The sequence below is a fragment of the Calypte anna genome, chromosome 5A (genome assembly GCF_003957555.1).
Source record: "Calypte anna isolate BGI_N300 chromosome 5A, bCalAnn1_v1.p, whole genome shotgun sequence".
Classification (NCBI taxonomy): domain Eukaryota; kingdom Metazoa; phylum Chordata; class Aves; order Apodiformes; family Trochilidae; genus Calypte; species Calypte anna.
In genome coordinates this window covers 18841157-18863704 of record NC_044251.1, presented here as the reverse complement: position 1 = coordinate 18863704, position 22548 = coordinate 18841157, and the positions used below count along the sequence as shown (strand labels likewise).

The 22548-nt window shown below is 37.5% G+C and overlaps 1 protein-coding gene across 8 annotated transcripts in view; it reads left to right on the top strand.

The window, feature by feature from the left end:
• The window catches only part of SLC25A21 (solute carrier family 25 member 21), a 242009-nt gene that overhangs the window by 197341 nt on the left and 22120 nt on the right, over window positions 1-22548 (top strand). For 5 of the 8 annotated variants that reach the window (XM_030452166.1, XM_030452163.1, XM_030452162.1 and 2 more), the window contains 2 exons: window positions 910-995; window positions 18913-18979. Coding sequence is in view for 2 of the 8 variants with exons in the window: in XM_030452161.1 (XP_030308021.1) it covers window positions 18913-18979 (67 nt within the window). In the remaining 6 variants the exon portion in view is untranslated. The remainder of the gene's footprint in view (window positions 1-909; window positions 996-18912; window positions 18980-22548) is intronic. The other 3 variants (XM_030452161.1, XM_030452159.1, XM_030452165.1) reach the window with 2 other exon arrangements.

The window sequence follows — 22548 nt, the reverse complement described above, 5'->3', positions numbered from 1 at the left end:
TAAATTTAAAACAGACATTTATGATTAATTTGATCTAGTTGTAACTACTTTTTGGAACAGTTTGGTCTTTCTTTTTCTGTAACTTGCTTATATTTGTGTTTCAGTATTGGAAAAAGGACTTCAGGCATGTCTGATAAGAGCATGATCATTAGTGTCCTGAGTATTCACTGGAAAACCATTCAATTAATGGGAAAAAAGTGTACAAGAAACGTTGAACATTTCTCTAATTGATTATTTATGCATTTTTCACTGGAAGCTAACCACAATCTTTTTCAAAAATACTTTGTTCTGAGTTTTATTTATTTAGCTGTTGGATTTCCTTAGGCATCTAGATTTTGAACCAGATATTTAACTTAGACCATGTATTGCCAGGGATGACTACATCAGTTACTGAGGGAGAACCAAAAGTTTAAGACTACTGAAAAGAAAAAAAAAAAAAAAAGGTACTGAGAGAGCTGGTTCATGTGGAAAGAGGTGTTATACACAAAAGACAAAAACTCAGACCTTATAAAAAATGAGGGCTGAGTTTTCACCAGCTTTCTTTCTTACAGTAGAATATTTCATTTAGAAACCAATAAAATATTTATTAAAATTTCATTCCATTGCTAATTATACTAAAACACTATTGATATTTTAATATTTAGCTTCCATTTTAAATATAACTAATGTTGTACTGTAATGTCATTACATTCCCACAGGGGCATTTCTCCCACTGGAGGAATGTATATTTTACTGAAGAGATCAACTATTATTGCTTACAGAATTACAAACTGCAGATTCTTTTGATTAGTCATTCTTAAAACAGGATGCTCTGAACAGCAACCAGAAGGATATCCACTAGATACATCTTATTTAGAGTCCAAACATTCCTTATGAAATTCCTGAATATATTTCTTTAATTATTTCCAGTAGTCTAGGAGTAAATCTCTGTAAATCTCACAATCTTCAGCAAGTGGAATAGAAAGAGTCTTGAAGTCACACCTGAAACAGTTTTGGTGAGTAATATATTATATTACTAAATGATCCACTGGGCCAGCTGTGTTTATATATATTGTTCAATTAAAAGTTGGTAATCTTTCTCCTGATAACAATGGGTTATGCTGTATTCTGAATGCATGAGTCACGTGGAGAAAAATCTACTCTTTGGCTGTTATCCAAAGATGACAATGACAAGTACATGAGCAAGTGGTGATTTGTCTTGCTCAATCTCTGGAAGACCTCTTTTTTTCTTTTTTTTTCTTTTTTTTTTTTTTCTTTTTTTTTTTCTTTTTTTTTTTTGAGTTCTGTTATTTACAAAGTAATAGAACTGTTGGGCAATAATCAAGCGTAGAGAGCTGAAGGTATTAATATAGCATTGATGGACTGGAAACCAGATGGTCTGTCAGATAATGAAGTATTATCTGGCAAGAGATTGTTCCTGAAAGCCAACATCCTCACCTATTTTAGCACTCTGGAATGTTGACATATCAGTTACCACATTCACGAGGTGGTATGTGTTGTTCTTAAGGAGCCATCACTAGAAGAGGCTTTTTAATTCAAAATTACTGCCCGATGAGAGGGTAAAAATGCTATTATCATAGCACAGCTGGATGAGTATAATATACGGCAAGATGTGAACCATACATCAAGTTAAAGAGGAAAGCATAATAAGCTACATCCTGATTTCTGTCTGACCAAAGCCACGGTTTCATGGATGTTTTAAACCAGCACTGCCATCAGAAGCAGCAATGCTGTGAGCTCAGAGTATTATGTTCCTGCTTTTGTGCCGCTCTCCTTTGTGCTGGCACATACACTTCTGCACCTGGTCAGGGGTCATGGATGTTGAAAAATTGATTAATTTAATATTGACCTGGCCATTTAAAGTGAAATCTGACGGTGATCCAGAAAGGTTGACCCCAATCTGACTCATCATATAGGCACACAAACCTTCTGCCAGCAGAAAGGAAGAGATAGTGTGGAGGCAGGACAGAATGATTGGGAAAGAAAGATGAGGGAAATGGGATTGTTTCCTTTTTGATAACAGTGCTAGTTTATGCCAAATGTGGATGAAAATAGAATTCAAGAATGGTTGGAGCTATTGGAGGCAAATATGGTAACTCTTAGTTTCTTTAGCTGCCCCCTGGGAAGGTGGAGAAAAGAAAAGAGCAGCCTGAAGGCTGGTGGGGACAGTGCCCCGGGTTTGGAAATGCACCCTGGACACCAGAAGGTGTGGCTTTGCTGTGGCTGTGATTATAGCATAAAGTGGAACTCAAAATGAAAAAAAATGCCATGAAGTAGGTGGGATGGTTTATTAAAAAGGTGACAAAGACTTGGTAAGACTGTTGTCAGTAAGACTGTAGTTTAAAAATTTAGCCTTAATTCAACAAGCCATTTTCAGTGCCTTAGTAATTACTTGATTGAAAACTAGATGACAACATATTATCTCTAGCTCCTGGCTATTCCAGGTACTTAGTATTTTCATGAAGTATTTTCTGTAATCATGAGTAGGAAGTCCTGTGCTCATACAAAGGAGGAAAAGGGGTACATGTTACTATTGGATGGTAATAAAATAGTTATGATGTAATCTGTCAAAATATGTAACAAATAACTGATAACTACTGTTTAGGGTTAGAAACATTGTCCAGTTATTTTTGTCATTAATCATTTAAAGCATCTGGAAAACGATTTACTTAGATAACATAAATTGGATATAAGAGCTTCGCTTTCAGTCTTCATTGCTATAACATCCAATACTGATTGTATAAATATTTTTTTTTCAAAAGTCCTTCTTAGCAAACCAGTATAGAGAGTAGAGCTTCAAATGGGCCAAAGTGGATTTGTGGTGACACAGGGCCCAGTTATCTTGGCAGGATGAATTTTCTGTCTGCCAAGCAGATGACAGAATTCAGAATTTCCCTGATGTGAAACTAATACTCTCACACACTTTAAATATGTATGCTGAAACACTATCACTTGAAGTCTCCTTTTTTCTCAATCCTGGTTTGGGAATGCTTCAAAGCCATCGTTATCTCTAGCATCAAATATATAATTCAACCCAGCCTTAATATTTTTGAACTGAGTAGGGAGCAAAAATTAGGAGTGGAGTTTCAGTTAAATAAAAGCCAAAGAAGCCACATACAGGAAACAGAAATTAAAATAAGCAGTTAAAATTAGTGTTGTGAAAGTTTCATGAAGTTGGTAAAAGTTTCAATTGACACTAGTGGGGTAATAAATGAGAACAGATTATTATTCTAGAATTACACCCAACTCCATGGTATTACACCCAACTGCATGGTCACCATGTAACTAAAGACATTTTCATATGGCCAAATACAGATTAATTCAAGGGGTAATAAAAATTCACATTATACTTGTTATATCAAGAATACACAGGATATAGTATTGGAAAGAGGTAAAACCAAAAGAATCAGATTCTGAAGATAATTGCATCAACATGAATGACGTCATAGAACTATACCATAGCAAAAATGATCATGCAGTCCTAAAGCATACAAAAGCAAAAGTGCTATTTGTGACTAAGAATAATAAGGAAGTATAGAATTTTGCTTCTGCATATAACTTTTGTTACACAATTGATAAAATACTGAATTAAATCAACACTTCAAAGAAAATATGGAGATACTAAACAAATTTGAGAGTGCCACCTACACTGGGAATCTTGTGTCATACAATTCAAGGGCTTAATGTTTTCTGGATGTGAAAGAGAATATTGAAAAGTTACTTGTTTTCTATGTATAGATGTTATTTTCACCTATGGAAAAAATTTCTGGCACTTCATGAGCTTTCAGCCTTGCTCACCACAACCAGTACCTGGAAGTTAAGAAAATACAACCTTCAAAGATAGCTTTCTTTGAATGTAGAAAAACACTGGAATAATCATCTGGAGGGCTTTTCTTGGAGGGCGATTACTTAAGTCTTTTCAAACATTATTTAATGTAGTTTTTAGATGAAAACTTGTATCAGTAATTCTAAAGGGTCCCTTCTAAGTTTGCAGTCTAGTCCCATAACTCACCCCCTGTCTTGTATTAAGCTTTGGGAATTGGAAATCTTGCACTGGCTTGAACCTACCATAACACTTGGAAGTTTGCATTATAGTAATGACTGAACTTACATCATGCTTCAGAGCTTCAGCAAGTCACTGTCAGGATCAAGAGGGGTTATTTTTTCTTAATGTACAATCGACTAGATGCATGATAGAGAAGGGGGGTTTCCTTCCTTTTAAGCATGATTGGATACAGATGATGTGATAGCATGGATTAGTCCTTTGAGGTAAAAAGGAAATCCTCTGGGGGGGATGGTTTATTTTTGGAGGCTCAGAGTCTTACCTATTTACCATTTGGGGATAAGGAAGGAATTTCTGCCTTAGTCTGGCAAGGAATATCATAAATTTCCTGTTCCAAGAATTGTCTCTGGCTCTTTCTCGCCACTCTCTGCATTCTGACTAGCCTGCTGCTCAGATTCCTTTCCTTCTTTAACCTGTATGAGGACAAATATAGCAATGTGAAAGGTCTGTTTATCCCTATTGAGCATCCCTTTGCTCAGTCTGCACAGATTTTCAAATCATAAATGCTCTGGTTAACATTTTAGCTTCTGTAGCTCTTGTTCTGCAGCTCACGATATTTCTTGCTTCCTTTCAAAAGATTTCCATTTCAAAACAACTTCCACCTATTCCAGCATTTCCATTTCTGTAATTCCTTTCTCCAGTCTTCAGTGACTGGGTGTACAGTGCAGTTTTACTGATAACGGTATTAGCACAAATAAGTGTAGAAGACAGTGGCATGGAGAGGGTATGAGCATCTGGGAAAATTTTATTAGGAAGGTGTAGACATTTCTTAACAAGGTACATCACTGAAGAATGTTTCCATATAGCAAGTGGCTACTAAACACAGCTATTTTCATACTTATTAAATTTGTTTTGAATCTCTCCTACAATAGATCCTCCATCTTTTAGGCATCCTTATGCTCTCCTCTTCAACCTGTGTTGTCCATATATTGTATATTTGTTCACCTTGTTTTCTTCTTATTGCCTATAGCTCATCAATGCTATACCTCATTGTAACCCCAGTGTAAATCTCCTTCAGTATCTTTACTATAATTCTTAAGAATTTGGGTTTTCATTTGGGTTGGGATCTAGGCTGATATATAGATGAGGCTTTACCTGTCCAACATTCACTTTGCCAATTCAAGCACATACAAGAACTGTGTAGTGACTCAGCTAGTAACAGGACAAAGTTAGCTTACTCCTCTGGTGACTTGGTCAGTGATGTGTTACACTACAGGAAAGAAACATGGTGCTAGGATTTTCTTTGTTGTTGTTGTTGCTGTTTTGGGGGTTTTTTCAAAGGAAAATTTTGGATCAAGTCCAGGATATTGTAATAAATTAATTTAATCCTAACCAGTTAGCACAAATACTTCAGGATTTGAGGATTAAGAGACTCTTTTTTCTACACTATTCACTCTCACAGGTCTTTTTTTTTTTAACAAGTAGTATTTTTATTTTATCATTTTAAAACAAATAACTGAAACTAAAATTATACTATAATTTTATGAAAAGAACTTTAGCACAAAACTTGATTACCCACCAATAGCAGATGTATGATAACGCTCTACTTTTTTAATTTTTAATTTTACCTTAGAAGATAAGAATTAATAATCACTGTGTTTGATCCTTTGTTGAGAGACTGTTGGTAAATTTTTCTTCTTCTCTTCAACTCTTGTAGCCTAGGCTTTGTTTGCTGTTCTCAAAATTTTCAGTGACAGCCAGTTTCACGTTGCATCAGTCCACCCACTTCCAAGAAAATCTTTCTGAAGTCTGCGTGTACTTCTGAAAACATGAAGACTGAGGGACCAGTGTTTTCTTTAATAACCGATGAAAATAAAATGTTAGTGATTAGAATCTGTGTGGTTTTACTTGATTTGGGCAAATCCCAAAGAAGATTAAAAAAGAAATGATCATCCATTACCAGTGGGTAATTTCCTGGACACTGAAATGCAAAAGATCCAAGAACAGTCTGCAGCTCCTCACAATTCTGTATGTGTGTAACTGTGCACAGCTACAGATGTTTCCACTGACACAGAATTCACTAAAAACTGCCAGGGAATTCGGCCCAGATGTGCTATAGAATTACAATGACCTTGGTAATAGTGAAACTTTAAGCAGCAAACACCAGATGTCCAGTAAAATAGTTAAAACTGAGATCCAAAGCATTTTTTACCACATCATCACAAACAAGTATGGAGTGAATAAGATGAAAATCTCAAATAATAGTTCCTTATTCATCATCTCTAAGCTGATTCTCTGTGTTTGACTTGTGATGTAGTTCTGTCTGAATATAACATCTTGTAGGAAGACTGAACTCCCAGAGGCCCAAATGATTGTCAAAAATGAATTAATTAGACAGGTATATACATTGAACTTAATACAAGGTTGTCTTTTTCGCCTTACCTCCTTTCTCTACCCATTTGGCTAGAGAAGTGATTCTGCCTGGGTGTGCTGTGCTGCTGCCTTGTGCTCGCTTACCCACAGACAGGATAAATGAGCAGCTCTTAGTGCCAGCTGATGTAGTTCTGCTTTAGCTCAAATGGTAGCAGACTCGAGCTGCGGTACCAGGGCTCGCTGCACTGCTTCATACAATGGCTGTGTGCGTGGTAAATGTGCTTTTCCTACAAACTACAGGTATTCATTACATTATGAGGCACTGCTTTATACTTTGTGGTTTCCAAGGGGTCCATGTGTCAGGCAGACCCAGGAGACGATGGAAAGCATTACATTTCTTTTTCCACTCTCTGTTGATTATTTATGACTTTTTTATGTCCTCAAGTGTAAGTTTTGTACATTCATTATCAGAATGTACATTTAGCCATTTTTTTAAGTGCTTCTAAACCAAAAACTCATTTTTGTTATAAATCCTTACTCAAAATATACAATATTATTCATGGAAGCCCAGTTGTATTTGTTAGTGGTATAGATCTCTACAGGGCTATAGACGTATATCAGTACTCATAGCTAGGATTCACTGGTTTTGCTTAAAGTTTTTGTTTAAAGTGTGAGTGTAGCAGTAGTTTGTACTGTTTTGTCTCTGAATAACCTAGTAGTGCCAAGGTTATTTACTTGGAATTGGGATTATAGGCTTCTTAGATAAAAACTGGAGAAAAATAAGAGGAAAGAACCACAGGTACAAAAATATGCTGGAATTTTGAATTCTTAAAGAAAAAAGTAAGAAATGTTAGTCTTTGAAAGAAAAAGGGTATTTATGTTTTCTAAAGATCTTAAAACTTCTATATCACAAAAGATGTGGTATAAACTCCATTAAAATAAACAAGACTACTTTGACTTCACTAGGAGTTGAGTGAGTGAAGAAAAGTCCATAGCTCTATTACTGTTACTCACTTTTACACCAGAAAGTATAAAAAATTATTTACTAAAAAGTAGGTACTTCCCTGGAAGAAAAACTCATTGTAGACTGACCAGTGCATCATCAGCTTTTGCCAGGCATAAGTTTGCAACAAAAGTGCAGTTCTGACTACTTGTTACCCTGCTAGAGAAAATAACCATCTTCTTACATCCTGGCTTGTTTTACTGTCCATAGATACGGTTTTCAAATATCTCTAAATCAGAATTGTAGGTCAGGAGGTAAATACTTAGTATTGCCTAGAGAAATTTATTTACATTGACTTTGTAATGCTCTCTGATAATGGTGACCAAGGACATAGCATTGCTGCAAATTGCAGCTACACTTTTGGAGTGTGAGATGATGGCAAATCCTCCTGCTGCAGAGGTGCTATGGCAATCTCCAGCTAGGCTGGCTGAGTTCTAGGTGCTCAGAGCCAGTCACTGAGTAAGACTCATGGCATCTTTGTGAACCATTCAAGAAAAAAAAGGTTTCTCTCTCGAGCTCAGAGAAAATTACAGATATAGAAGCAAAGCAAGTTAGACCCAAATTTGCTATTGTTTTGACATATTGATAGTTATAAAGGTGTTATTATTTTAAGTCATAAAATCTGGGGAGGTTTTGTCACAAAAAATCATGCTGTCTGCTGTAAAATAGCTTTTGTTGCATTGATGTGAATTGCTACATGAAAAGCTTTGTTCATCTGCAAAGTAAATTACTTTGTATGCTTTTAAAAGTAATCTGGGAGAGAGTTCATTTGTTTTGTTTATTCAGTACCAAAGTGGCAAAATTTCTTTTCTGCAGAAGAATTCAAGTTGAGAAGGGTGCTGGAAAAGAAGAGTATATTGAGAAAAAGAAAACATTTCAAAAGAGATGTTCAAGTTAAACCTGCTGAGGCAGGTTTGCTGCTCAAAGAACACATTGCAAGTTTGTTTGTTTTTTTTTTTAAATAAATAATCCAGTAGAAACTGCCATATCACTGAGACACAGACTCCATTACTTTTTGAAATAAAAAATCTGTCAGGTTTTTTAAAGATGTCTGTGCACATGAGAAGACTATTGACAGGTGGGGCATGGCTACATGAAACAAGAACAGATCACTGAATTATTAGTAGCAATAATAATAACTGGAGTGCCTACTGCTATATAATTCTTCCCTTCACACATTTGTCTTGATTGCTTGATCTGGTATGAAAAAGTATTTACAAATCTGCACAGTAACTATGTAACAGTTTGCTACAGTAACTATGCTATAGTATACCACTGGGATAAATCCTTGCAAAATTCATTTCTTAACAGTCCACAAAATCCAGTTGCTTAACAGTCAACTTTACTTGGAATCTTTTGGTAAATCTGTGCTAAGTCTTCTTCATTTCTCGGTCCTTGAAACATATTTTGCCTGGTTTTTTTTCTCTTTGAGAAACTGAAAGTGAAGGTTACCTTCCCAAGGTAATGACATGACATAGTGGTGGTTTAAATTATAAATTCTGTCAGAAGTATGGGAGGAATGTCATCATAGAGTAGGAGTTTCATTGTGTTGAAGGTGGAACCAGTTTATTGTGATTAAAAAAAAAAAAAAAAACTTTGATGTATTAGCTGTCAGCTCTATTTGTTCTTAGATTGGAATAACACTGAGGAAAGTGTATTAATCCATAGGGTATTTTTAGGGTGTTCGTGTGTGGTTCATGAGGAATAGGAGTTATACTTTTGGGCATTGCTCCAGCATCCATGACAGTCAGTGTACAATGCAGATCTCCATCTGTAAGAGTTTTCTTAAGCAGTGTAACCTGGGCTGGGGTCAGCTGGCTGGAACAAAAGGCTGGAATTTGGTTTCAGACCTGTGCCCTCACTGCCTCACACTGGCACTGTAGGATTGCATTCTGCAGGTGGAGAAGAGAGTCTGTCCTGTACCTAGGCACAATACCTGCAACTGTAAGGAATTTCTGCTTTTTGAAGAATAATTTTCTAGCTCCCAAATACACAAAACTTTTTATAATAACTTCTCTAGTGGAAAATTCTCTTAATCATTTCCTTTACAAAGATTAGTGCTGAGTGAACAGAGGTTTGAGGCAGAATCCAGTTTCAGCGACACACAGAGGAATTTTTTCTGTCTTTAGACAAAAACAGGTAGTTACTGTTTGCATGAGTTTCCTCACACATCTAGGTATCTAGGTACCACAAATGTCTACTAGAGGGAAATGCAAGTGCCAGTATGTGCACATATTCATGGTGCCATTCACTACCTAAGTAGTGCCATGAATTTTGCACACTTTGATCTGTATGTGTGTAAGACTGTTGCAACTATCAACAGTATTATTGTTATAAAATCATGAATCTTTTATAATTTCCTGCTAGAGATACCGTAAAGGGAGTAAGAAAAATATCCCAAAAGGTTAAATACCCCAAGGTACTAAAAGATGGAATCAAATTAATTGTTATGCTCTTGCTTGTATATTTTGAATTATAACATTTCCGCTTAAATGCTAAGAGGTGCTGTCTTTATATTAATTTTTTTCTCTTTTTTTGAGAAATGGGAAAAAAATGTATGTTTGCTAAAAACACTATAGCAACTGTTCTGGCCTAGTTTTAGATTAAACTTCACAAAGCTGATGTGTTTATGAACCCAAATCATTACAGACAAAATTTTGCACCTGCAGTTATGGTTGCCTGCAGTTCAGTTCAGTTTAAGGGTCTGCATCACTGATTGCATTTGTAAATTAAAAACACCTAAGTAACCTAAATTATAAGCCCAAATAATTGCAGGTGCAAAACTCATGAAAACACAAAATTATCTCTGAATGTTGGTCTTCTAAATCTCTGTGTAAGTTATTCACTGTATCATGAACCTCGAGTCCTCCTGGGAGAGCCACTAATCTGTATAATGACACTGAAGCCTCTTCAATCTCATATTTAGCTAGCAGATGGGAAAGAATACATGTCGTCATGTAAGTCCCTAAGGATTATAAATATGGATATTGAAGAGTATAACTTATCTCAGTGAAGGCTAACATTAATTTGCAATCAAAAATTTCCTTCCTGCTCTACATTTTTCCTGACAAAATTATAACAGCTTAATGCTGTAGTCTTACAAAGTCACAACCCATCTGAGTAAGACACCCGGGGCAAACGCAGAAATTTTAGTCTTCTCATTATTTTTCTTTTAAGGAATCACAGCATCAGTTTAACACAGAGAAATGCTGTCAGCCTTTTCCAGAAAACACATTTAGAGATCGTCTCTATGATTTCATTTTTCTTAGTGTCCAAAACAGATTTCTAAGCATACAGCTAAAGAAGACTATTTTTTCTCTAGAATCAAAACTAAAAAAGATTCATTTTCTTGCATTCTTTAGCTTCAATAGATGTAGGTGTGGAGCTACTTTAAAACAGTGACTGCTTCCTGTAGTACCAGTTGTGGCAGTACTGTTAGCAAAAGGGGGGAAAAAAAGCCCTTAAATTCTCTTCTGCTGTTTGAACAACTAAAACTCGTACTGAACAAATGAAGTATTCTGCCAGTTCTGACAATCCAAAATGCAATGACGAGTTTTTCTGTTTCAGAAGCTCTAGGCAAAGCTGTTTTGGCATGCCTGTAGCTTGTTCCTATTGCAAACAAAGGGGCAGCTAGAGGGAAAATCTTTGGGGGAAGAAAATGCTGTCAGTTGTAAGAAATGAGACATGTAGACCCATTCTACAGCCCAGCTAGTGACTACATGCAGACAATTTTGTAAGAGCCTAGACTAGCTGCCAGTGATAATAATGCTGCCATTTGCACTGATTTGAACAGGAATTCCATCAGGGCCACCAGCCTAAGGCTTCTCAGAAGCATGGGCAGAGCTGTGTTTTGTTCCTCGGCCATGGGGTTCCGACTAGAAGAGCAGTGTTTGGAAGGGGCAGGCAGAGGTGGCAGGCAGCCCTGGCGCTGCAGAGCTGCGAGCAGTGGAGCCAGCAGGGGCCCTGCAGCCACCGTTCTCCACCCAGGGAGCCCGAGTCCTCCGGCTTCACAGGCCCCCGACACTGGCAGGGTCAGTGGTGGAGGTGTGAGCACAGCTACATTTTTGAAAATCCGTTTTGATTTAATACACATGGATCTATTACTCAAGCAGTTCATGGTAACAATGCACCACTTAACTAATTAATTTGTAATCATCCTTTGGGAAAAAAGCCAGAACAAGATGTTCTTTTTTCACACACGAGAACAGTTGGGTTTATGCTGCCTGTTACAGTGCAAGGCTCCAGCTTCACCTTCCTGGAACTTTTTTTGAAGGTTCCTGAGTACAGCAAAATACAGAAAGCATATCAAAAATATGTAGTATAAGAGAGGGCTAGACCCTCATTTGAACAGAGAACAATTTTAACAATGATTCCTTTTTTTTACTTTCACTTTTTGCTGCACAAAAGACACAAGATCCCTTCTCTTGAGGGATTTATATTTAGATGTGTCCTGTAACTTATATAAATTCACAGTGCAGACTAGAAAGCCAAAAATTAGTGAGGATTTTGACCAAGAAATTGAGAGGTGATTAAAAGTCATGGAAGAAAGACTCATTTCTCAATAAGAATAACAAATTCACATGGATGATGGATCATAATAACTTCATAATCTGACCCACATGCAGTAAATACAGTGATGACTGTCATTTTGAATAAGTGAGGTAGATTGATGTTGATTATTAATCCATTTTTTGGCCAGTCTTATTGTTTCTGAGCCAGATCCTCCACTGTGTAGTATTTCTCTGAAGTATCTGAAGAGTACCCTTCACTGACAGTCCTTTCCTTTTAAAACAGTCACTTTTCATATTCTGTGTTGCCTTAACTTGTTTGAGAGATTTCTTTTATGAGCTTCTCTGCTTCTAGTATTCTCATAGCTGAATACGTGGTCTTCTTTTAGAAAATAGACTCACATCACTGTTACTACAGACATATGTTAGCATATAATCTGTATTACATTTACCTGCTATGAAGAAGAATTCTGGTTTTTCCTTATTCCTGTGTCATGTAAATTAGCAACTGATGCTGATTTACATGAATTCATACTTGGTGGAAAAAAATGAAATATAATGTGAAAATAAGTACCTAGCATTTACTACCATTGTCTCAAATGACAGGTATATGTATCATAGACAAAGAATACATAAATTTATTTGTATAGCAGAAATTCAGAAGCTAGCTTGGATAAGTGTCTCACTGATAGCTTTACATGATGTTCCTGTAGTGACATGTGTTTAACATTTGCAGTAGGATAATAAGCATAACATACTTTGTAAGAAAAAAACCTTTTTGGAGAGTAATGGAGTGTCCAAGCCTGGTTTTCTATGAATGTGTCCAACCTTCAATGTCTATTCAGCTCTGTGCCCGAATGACACCGAGCCTTCCATGCAGCACACCTCTTCAGCTGGGCAAATTATTATATTGAGAGTGAATTACAAGGGTGAATTGCCCAGTGTCTCGCTGCTCTCAAAATAAAAAGATAAATTGTAAGCCTCTTAGTGGTAGCTACTAATTTGTGCCTGCCTTCACTAAACATTCCCTAATTTTCCTGAATCTTCTGGGAAGTGAAAATCTTTTAAATATCCAGCTAGGTCAACATTTAGATTACTTCACACTAATAGCTATATTAAAGTATTATTGCCCTGTCTTCAGTGGATTTATTTTCTGTTAGTAATAAATTCACAACATGCTACATTCTATGAAACAAAAGGATACCCTTTTCCTGATATAAATTAAACTCTAAGCAATTTTCTGTATATATTTAGACATACTTTCTTCCTCTTTTTGAATACCTACCCTTCTACCAAGCATGTTTTCAAAATTTCTTCCCTTTGATGAAATGAAATATTTTGTAAAATCAGAAATTCACACGTTGGTTTAATGTAACTGACATGGCCATGAAACCCAGGTCTTTTACTTATACTTGGGATAATTCAGGGGTAATGAAAGCAGAATTGAACCTAAGAGGCTTTTTGTTTTAATTATAAAACGATGTGGTTAAGAGACTTGGATTTGACAGCAATAGAAGAAAGGGAATATTGTGTTCATGCCTTCAATCAGCTTTATTAGATCCTTAAAGGGAAAATTATGTGAAAGACAGAGGAAGAAAACAAAAAACTAAGCAAGATCCCAATTTCAGTGTAATTTGGAGAAAATAACTGATTTACGTTGGTCGTCTTGCCAGGGTGAATGACTCAAGGCTTCCAAACAAGAAATGGAAACCAGAAGGATAGCGAAAGCCTGAAAGAACAAATTGAGAAGATATGATTGACTGTAGTATTTCAAAATCAACTGCGGCGAAGATGAGTTTGGGCTGTTGCCCAGAATACAATTGAATGGTGATGTTCATTTAGACCTTTAATGCTGAAACAAAATAAGATGTAGCTGTGTTTCTGTTAGAGATTTACTTGCTCTTTCCAGTGCCTCCAGTGTCGAACTAGGGGTGGGATGTCATGTTGTCTCTCTTGTATCATATGCTTCAGTGATTGCTGCTGCTGTTCCATAAATGTTCTGAACATCGTTTTTCTGAAGAAAGGCCTGAATCCAGGTGATAATATCTTTCAAATGTGAAATGTCATCCCCATTCATTAGCTGACTGAAAAATTTACTGCACTGTGTGAAAGTAGGCTAACTCAGTGTTTGGGACCAAGGAAAAGGGAAATATAGAATCATTGTGTCTGTAGGTTCTTTCTGACTGACAAATACATTCAAACTTTTGCTATTATCAAACTAGTTGTTTTGAATTAAGTAAAGAGCTAATTTCACAAAGATTTCAAATAATTGTTTCTTTAATGGGCATGATTTATAAAGCATTATCCAGCAAAGTTTGAGGGTAACTGCTTGTCCTCCACCTCAGGCAGAGATGGTTCTAAAAGACTGCTTTATACATAAAATTAATCAGTTGACAATAGGCAGTGATGAGATGGGATTGTCTTTTACTTCCTCCTGTCCTTTACTCCTTTCATCCTACTGTCTGTGCTTTCTAACCTTTCTTCTGTTTCTATTTCAAATGAGGATGGAGAAAAAAAACCTAAACCACAGTTCATAATTAAATACTGAGCTAGTTCTTACCATGTTTAGTGAATTACATATTGCATATATGGATGTATATCCTCAAAGTCTTCATGTGTTTTTTGATTTCTGAACTTAATGGGTTCCATAGGAATAGACCTTAACTCCTTCCTGTCTGTTTTTCATGGTGCGATTTGCCTACACAGAGGAAAGGAGGAGTAAAGCACTGTAACCCAGTTACAGACACCTCAATGATTTGTAGATTAATGAATATAGCTGCTGAGCTTGATGGATTCTTCGTTTTTTTCAGTATTACACGTGCAATAACCAGATCAGCTTGACATGACCTGCACAGTGATGATGTCTTTGCAGCGATACCTTTGCCACAGGGTGGCTGACGTGGTAAAGAGGAACCACAGGGGAGGGAGAGAGCTACTGCAGCTCTGAGGGAGCAATGGACAGGCTGACAAGCAAACCACACGGGGTGATGTGAGCAACAAGGAGCACAAAATGAACAAAACAGGGCTCAAATGGGTTCACATCAAGCATTGGCATGTAAGCAAGGAAGTCTCTCTGAAGTGACTGCAACCAAAGACAAGCAGCATGAGACAAACACAAGAAATGAGTAATCTGTATGCAGCTGCAAGGCTGGGATCTTGTTGGATCCCAGAAATGTAGTGGATGGGTCACATGATTGGAGTGCTGCAATGGAGGGTTCTTTAGAAAGAACTGGGTGGGAATACAAGGAGGGCCTGCCCTTTTATGGGAGAGTGCATGGAGCTCTTCCTGAGGGTGAATGATAAGAGGTTATGGGTAAGAATTAAAGAACAGACTAATATCAGTAACTTTGTAATGAGTGTCTACTGTGGGCTGCCTCACCAGGAGGACTAACTGGATAAAGCCCTCTGCAGACATCTGGAAACAGCTTTTTGTTTTCAGACCCTGGTCGTCATGAAGAGTTTAACCACCTTGATACTTTCTGGAGGGAAAACATAGCAGGGAATAAGCAATTCAGGAGGTTACTGGAGAGCATGAATGATACCTTCTTGACACAAGTCAAAGAGGAGCCATTGAAGAGAGGTGCTCTGCTGGATCCCATACTCACAAGTGAACATGTGAAAGTCAAAGGGAGCCTTGGTTTTTTTGACTGTGAGATGGTGGATTTCAAGATCTTGAGAGGAGGGAGCAGAACAAAAACCAAGATCACAACCTTAGACTTCAGAACAGACTGTATCTTCTTCTGAGATCTGCTTGGAAAAGTCCCATGGTACAAGACTCTTGAGGGAAGAGGGTCCAGGAAAGCTGGATACTATTCAAAGTTCACCTCCACTCAAGAGAAGTCCATTCAAACATGGAGGAAGCCAGGCAAAAATGACAACTGTGTACTTGAGCAAGGGGCTCCTGGCAAAACTCAAATATAAAAAGAGATGGTGGAAATAGGGACAGGTAACATGGGAGGAGAATAGGAACAGTCTGAGCATGCAGAGACATGGCTAGGTAAACCAAAGTCTACCTGGAGTTGAACGTGGTAAGGGATGTCAGGGGTAACCAGAAGGGCTACTAGTCTCCTGGCCTGCATTAGGAGGAGTGTTGCCAGCAGATTGAGGAAGGAATTCTTTCCCTCTACTCAGCACTGGTAAGTCCACACTTAGAGTTCTGGGTCCAGATCTGGGCTTTCTAGTACAAGAGAGACATGGACATATTGCCAAGAGTCCAGCAAAAGACCACAAAAATTATTAAGGATCTGGAACATCTTTCAAATGAGAAAAGGCTGAAAAAGCTGGGACTGTTCTTCCTAGAGGAGAAAAGGCTCAGGGGGGAATCTCATCTCAACAGATGACTAAAGGAAGGGTGCAAGGAGGATGAATTCAGGCTCTTTTCAGTGGTGCCCGGTGACAGGAATGGAAGCAATGGACACTAACTCAGACAGAAGAGAGTCCATCTGAACACCAGGAAACACTTTTTAACTGTGAGGGTGGCTGAACTCTGGCACAGTTTGGATAGAGAGGTTGTAGAGTCTCCCTCCTTGGAGAATTCAGAAGTTATCTGGGTAAGTTCCTGGGCAACCAGCTATAGGGGGCCCTGCTTGTGAAAGGGTATGGACCAGATGATCTCCAGAGCTTCTTCCCATCCTCAGCACAGATTCAGGAGAAATGGATAATGGCTTCTCATATTTTCAATTTCCAATTCTCTAGAATTTGCAATGAATCCACTGTCTGGTCTGGTGATCATCTGAATTGCTGGTATTTCAACACCTAGATATGACAGAACAATGGATTACTCTTTAGAAGTGATTACTTGCCTTGCAAAATTGCTGAGATGGCAGATCTACTGCTCAAATTTCTGGTATATTCTTCCACTTCACATTCTCTCTGAAAAGTTTTCCCTGAGATGCTCAGAGACTACAGGAATGTTAACAAGGTTTACATATTCAATAACTTCTTGAGTATAGAAGACGACAACCTAGACATCAATCTGTACTGTTGAGGAAGGCTAAGTAATGCTGCTGTGTGTTTTTAGAATTGAATTTTTGCTTTACAATGTAATTTCTTTGCTTAGCCCTCTCTTGCTAATGAGAAAATCTGAATCAAGTTTGAGTCTCACTTTTTTGCAATCAGAGCTACACTTGTGAGTGTAGAAGATGGTGGAGCACATTTCATTTTCCAACTCTAATCATGCCAGAGTACTGAAAATTCCAAATGGGATGCCTGTTGTTGATATGCTTATAGTGGTTTAGACTGAGATGGAAGGAAGTGTTTATAGGGGTGTGTGTTCTTGAAGCTGCTCCTACTTGGACCTCAATTTCAGTTTGAACTCACATTAAACTATGAATCCTATGCTTAAATTATTCAACATCTCAGTATTTGCTGAATCAGCCAGAATATAGTCTGGAAATGTGTGAACTGTTAAAGGCTGATGTATACAGTATCTGCATGGTATTATGTCCATACTTATCTGTAGTTATATCCATATCTGTGTGGATTCACAATAGGTACATGTATGTGTGTGTAATTATTTATTTCAGTTTGAAAACTGAGGCTACAGGGAAATTCAAACATCTGACAACTCAACTGAGTTTCTGAAATCTCCTACCCATGGACTTCCAGTATTTTGTCATGAAACCATTGTCTAAATGAATTTATAATGCAATTGTATAAAATGACAAAAAGTTCCTTTGATCATGGACTGGAATTTTTAGCTTGCTTACTTTGGAGGAAATATAAGTGATATTCCCACTCCGGAACATCTTACAAAGCCTATAATTACTTTATTCAAATTGGAGCAGCTTAAGAAGAGCACTCCAGAGAAGCGTTACAAGGGTGGAAAAAATAGTATAGTTTTTGGTGCATTTTACATTCATGTGGGGAATATGAATTTAATTGTTTCCCTTTGATGTGCACAGGATAACTGTAGGAGAATCTGCTGATGTGGTGACTCTTCCACACCCTGCAAAAATATTTCAAGTAGTAGGCTGATTTAGAAAGGTGAATCACCACCTTTCAACATCACCACTTCTCAGCATTGCAAGAAGACATTGCTTTAAGAAGTGATTTCTTCTGTAGACAGAATCTTCTGTCAGTGAAAGAAGTATATAAGCCCTGAAGATGGATAAGTTGTAAGATATACTCTAGATACCTGGCAAGATATCTTCTTGCTGATCGCCCTAGATGCCTTTGTGGACTCTCCCCATGGACTGTCTAGGTTAATGTGGAGACCTAGCAAACAAGTACTATATTTACTTCTACCCCACCTGGGAATTCTGAGAGCTACCCATCAGTTAGATATCTTATATTGATATAGGTATAGATAAAATGTAGATTATAAAAAGCATTGAAACAAATGGACCTCTGGCTTCAGCCCAGCTCCAAAAGTTAGCTGCTATTGTAAACACCTCTGGTGTTTATGGAGGCAGGCAAGAGAAAGGCAAAGACCTGCATGAGTATAATAGCCAAATGTTGCCCAAATGGTTTTTCTAAGATGAAATTCATATGTTCTGTTATGGATCTGTGAATAGATAACTTATGTTAAAATTAAGCTGTCAAAAACCAAACTTCATTATTTTGAGACATATTTAAAACGAGGCTTTAAAAGATGCCTTAACCTGCCATCTGAAGATGATCATGCAGGTTTTTTGTATGCAACTTGCTGAAGTCAGTTTTTCCCAAATCTGAATTTTGTGACTTCACTTTTTAATATCATCATTGCTGTGTCAAGAAAATTATCCCAAATGAAATAATTTTGTTAAAACTGTTCCTCTTCCTTTAAATACAATTTCTTCTATATTCAGAAAAAAATTATTGACCTTTTTACTTTTTCATTGTTGATTTTTTTATATCTCACCAGCACATAAAAGAATCAGTGTAACTATTGTTACTTAGGAAGTAAGCAGTGACATTAGTTGTCTGTGTGCTTGAAAAGGCTGAAGCATTGATTGTTTTACTTAAAAGTGAAAATAGAATTGGTAGTATAGTAATGATAAATTGTTCATGCACACAAATGTAATTTCTTGTTTTTTCCTCAATAGATTGCTTGGCTTCTACAAAGGAATATTTCCCCCCATCTTGGCTGAGACACCCAAAAGGGCAGTAAAGGTAAAAATCCCATAATTCCTTCTTTAAAAATATGAGTAGGGATAGTGGCAGCTATCATGTCTCCCCCACCGACTAACATTGGAATCTTTTACTTATTTGGCATATTAATGTTCTGATTTTTACTAGAACACTTTCGTGTTGATAGGAATTTAGCTTGATTAAGAAGTCTAGGATAAGGCTCTTAAATTAAAGGCTATTTTTTACCTGTACATTGTAGTTCCTGAAAAACAAATTACAATTAGTTTATATAATCAAAATTATTAAAATATAATAAGTAATATTTTAGCCTCATAATTATCTCTGGTTTAGACATTTTGTTTCACCAAAAATGCCTGCAACTTCCAAAACAACTAGGAACAGCTTAATAAATTAAGACAAGAAACCATTAAAGAAGCCACTCCTAATAAGTACCTATTCAGTAACTTTAAGTAGTATAGCTGCAGGTTTGAAGTGCTGCCCAGAGTTTTCTTGTCATTCAAGGAGCACTCTACTTCATACTCTCACTTTTTTACAGATTAGACATAACAATGTGTACCACCCGGCACCGTGCAACAAACATTTAACTCCAGCTCTCTTACATCTGAAATAGATGCAAGCCTATCAAAGTGTATTTGCTGTCAAATGTTGATCTAATGTTCTTTTCTTCTTTCATGTTCTTTTTTTGTAGAGTATTATTTTAGTAACATTCGTAAGCAAAATACATCAATTTTAATTTTTTTTCACTTAAGTCATGCACCTTTTTAATTAGAAACCCAGTGATTAAACAACTCATCTTAAAGTTCCAAATATAGGAAAGCATCCAGTGTGTGAGCAAATTTTTCTTTGTCTTTTATTTAAGAGCTTTGTATTTTCCCATAGTTTCACCAAATGTATCAAAAATATTTACTGTACAGAATGTCTTGATTTTCCTTTCTTTCTCTTTTTGTTTCTTTCTAAATAGATTGTGTATGATTCTAGTCCTTAGTCTGCAATTAATCATTCACATTCCAATTCCTCTACAGAAGAATAATATTTATATAAAGTGACAGGATGTGACCTTGTAACAGAATCCTAAAGGAGTTCTGGTAATGTCATCTTCTTGTTTGCATTGGCATTTTAGATGCAAACGACATATGTCACCTATCTCAAAATTATTTACTACAACTAAGAACACTAAAATTCTATTTTATACCAAAGTGGCAGTGAAGAATAGCTGGATGATATTTAGAAAATCCCTAATAACTCATTTTCTTTGAACCATGCAGTTTCCTCTCTCTCTCCATTTCATATCATTTGAAACAAGTCAAAGACAATCTTATCATGCTTTTTAGATTCCAGCATATAATTAGTTAAAATACAAGCCCAAGTTTGATTTCTTTCCCACCAGCCTGAGTGATTCAAAAATCATGAGTCACTTTCTCTTACTCAAAAAACCTTATTGGTATTCAATATAATTATAAAATCATAGAAATACTTAAGTTGGGAGGGATCTCTGGAGATCATCTGGTAAGCCTGCTCAAAGACATCTGACTTCATGGTTAGATCAAGTTGCTTGGGTGCCTTTTCTAGTCAAGTTCTGAAAATCTTCAAGGATCGAATCCACAGCCTCTCAATGCTCCTGCTCCACTGCCTAACTGCTTTCACTGTGAAGCATTTTTTGTTATACCCAGTTGGAACTCCTCTGTTGCAACTTTTGCCTATTGCCTCTTGCGCTCCTGATGTGAACCTCAGAGAAAGTCTGACTTTGTCTTCTGTACAACCTTAGATGGCAAAAGGCACTTTCTCCCAGATGATGTTCCAGTATCTGAAGGGAGACCTACAAGAAAGCTGGGCTAGGGCATTTTGCACCAATATGTAGTGAGAGGACAAGGGGCAAATGTAGTGAAATGAGGCAACCAGGTGCCACTAATTGCCAGACAGTGGGCATGAGCTTGTGTTAAGCCCACCTGTGCCTGATTAGGGCGGGCCCCCACTGCACATGAGCAGGATTAGGGGGCCAATAAAAGGTGAGGCTAAAACTCCCAGGCTCAGCTCACTCCTGAGCAAGCCAGCAGAGAGGTCAGTTGCTCTTGGAGCAAGAGCACTGATCCAGGCTAGTCAACCCTGAGGGCTATAAGCTTAGAGCACTATTTGTGAGTCTCTGCTGGAACACCTGGTTTGGACCTTGAAGCACCGTACCCTAAAAGAGGTTCGTCTTGCTACAGGCAATGGTTTAAAACTTGAAGAGGGGAGATTTAGGTGAGACATTAGGAAAGAATTCTTTCCTGTGAGGGTGGTGATATGCTAGAACAGGTTACCCAGGGAAGTTGTGAATGCTCCCTCTCTGGAAGTGTTCAAGGCCAGGTTGAATGGGGTCTTGGGCAACCTCGTCCAGGGGGAGGTGTCCCTGCCCAGGCAGGGGGGGTTAGAATTAGGTGATCTTTAAGGTCCCTTCCATCCCAAACTATGATTCTATTATTCTAAGACAGAATGTCTTCATCCTTCTCATCTCCCAGGGAAACAGACTCTGTTCTCTCCAGTCTCTTGTTGTGTACATCATAAACCCACAACTCTTCTAGGGCTCCCTCAGTAGGATGTTTTTTTACCTAATTTATGTCAGGGCTCAATAGGTTTTCTGCAACAATGAGAATCAGGTTTAAGGGATAAGCATGTTTTTTAAATAAATCTTTTACTTTTTTAATTCTTTTACACTATTATTTTAAATTTTACATTGTCCTAGGGACACCAGGATGACTTTAAGTTATCTTGAGACAACAGCCATATTCTATATTCAGTGACAGAATAGGGCAGGACAGAATGTTGTTGTAAGAACCTGTATACCAAAGCAACTCAATGCAAGATGTTATATGCCAGTATATGCCTGTCGGTCTGGGCTCAGTGCCAGGGAGGATTATGGAGCAGAATATCTTGAGTGCTACCAAATGGCATTTGCAGGACAACAAGGCAATAAGGCCCAGTGAGCATGGGCTCATGAAAGGTAGGTCCTGCTTGACTAACCTGATCTCTTTGTGTGACAAGGTGACACATACAGTCACCTGTATGATGAAATATGAGGGAAAAGCTGCTGGTGTTGTCCACCTCAACAGGTGTCAGTCTTCTCTCCCAAGTAACAAGAGATAGAACAAGAGGAAATGGCCTCATGTTTCACTAGGGGAGGTCTAGACTGGATATTAGGAAAGACTTTTTACTGAAAGGCTTGTCAGGTACTGGAATGGACCACCCTGGGAAGGGGTGGAATCACCATCCCTGAAGTTATTTACAAGTCATGTAGATGTGGTGCTTGAGGGTATGGTTTTATGGTAGACTTGGCAGTGCTAGGTTAGCAGATAGACCTGGTGAACTTAAAGGTCTTTTCAAACCCAAGCAATCCTGTGGTTCTATTATTCTATGATTCTACTTCCTAACATCCAAAGTGAAGTTTTTACCCATTCTTTGACCTGTGAAGACTCAAGTTTGGTTCAAATTTCCATTAACCTTATTTGGATACAACCCAAACAAGAAATTGCTTCCTTTGGCTCAGTCTCCACCTTTTTCTCTTCTAGTAGGTTTCCTCATTTTGACAGACCTAGAGATATCTTGTCTGCTGTCAA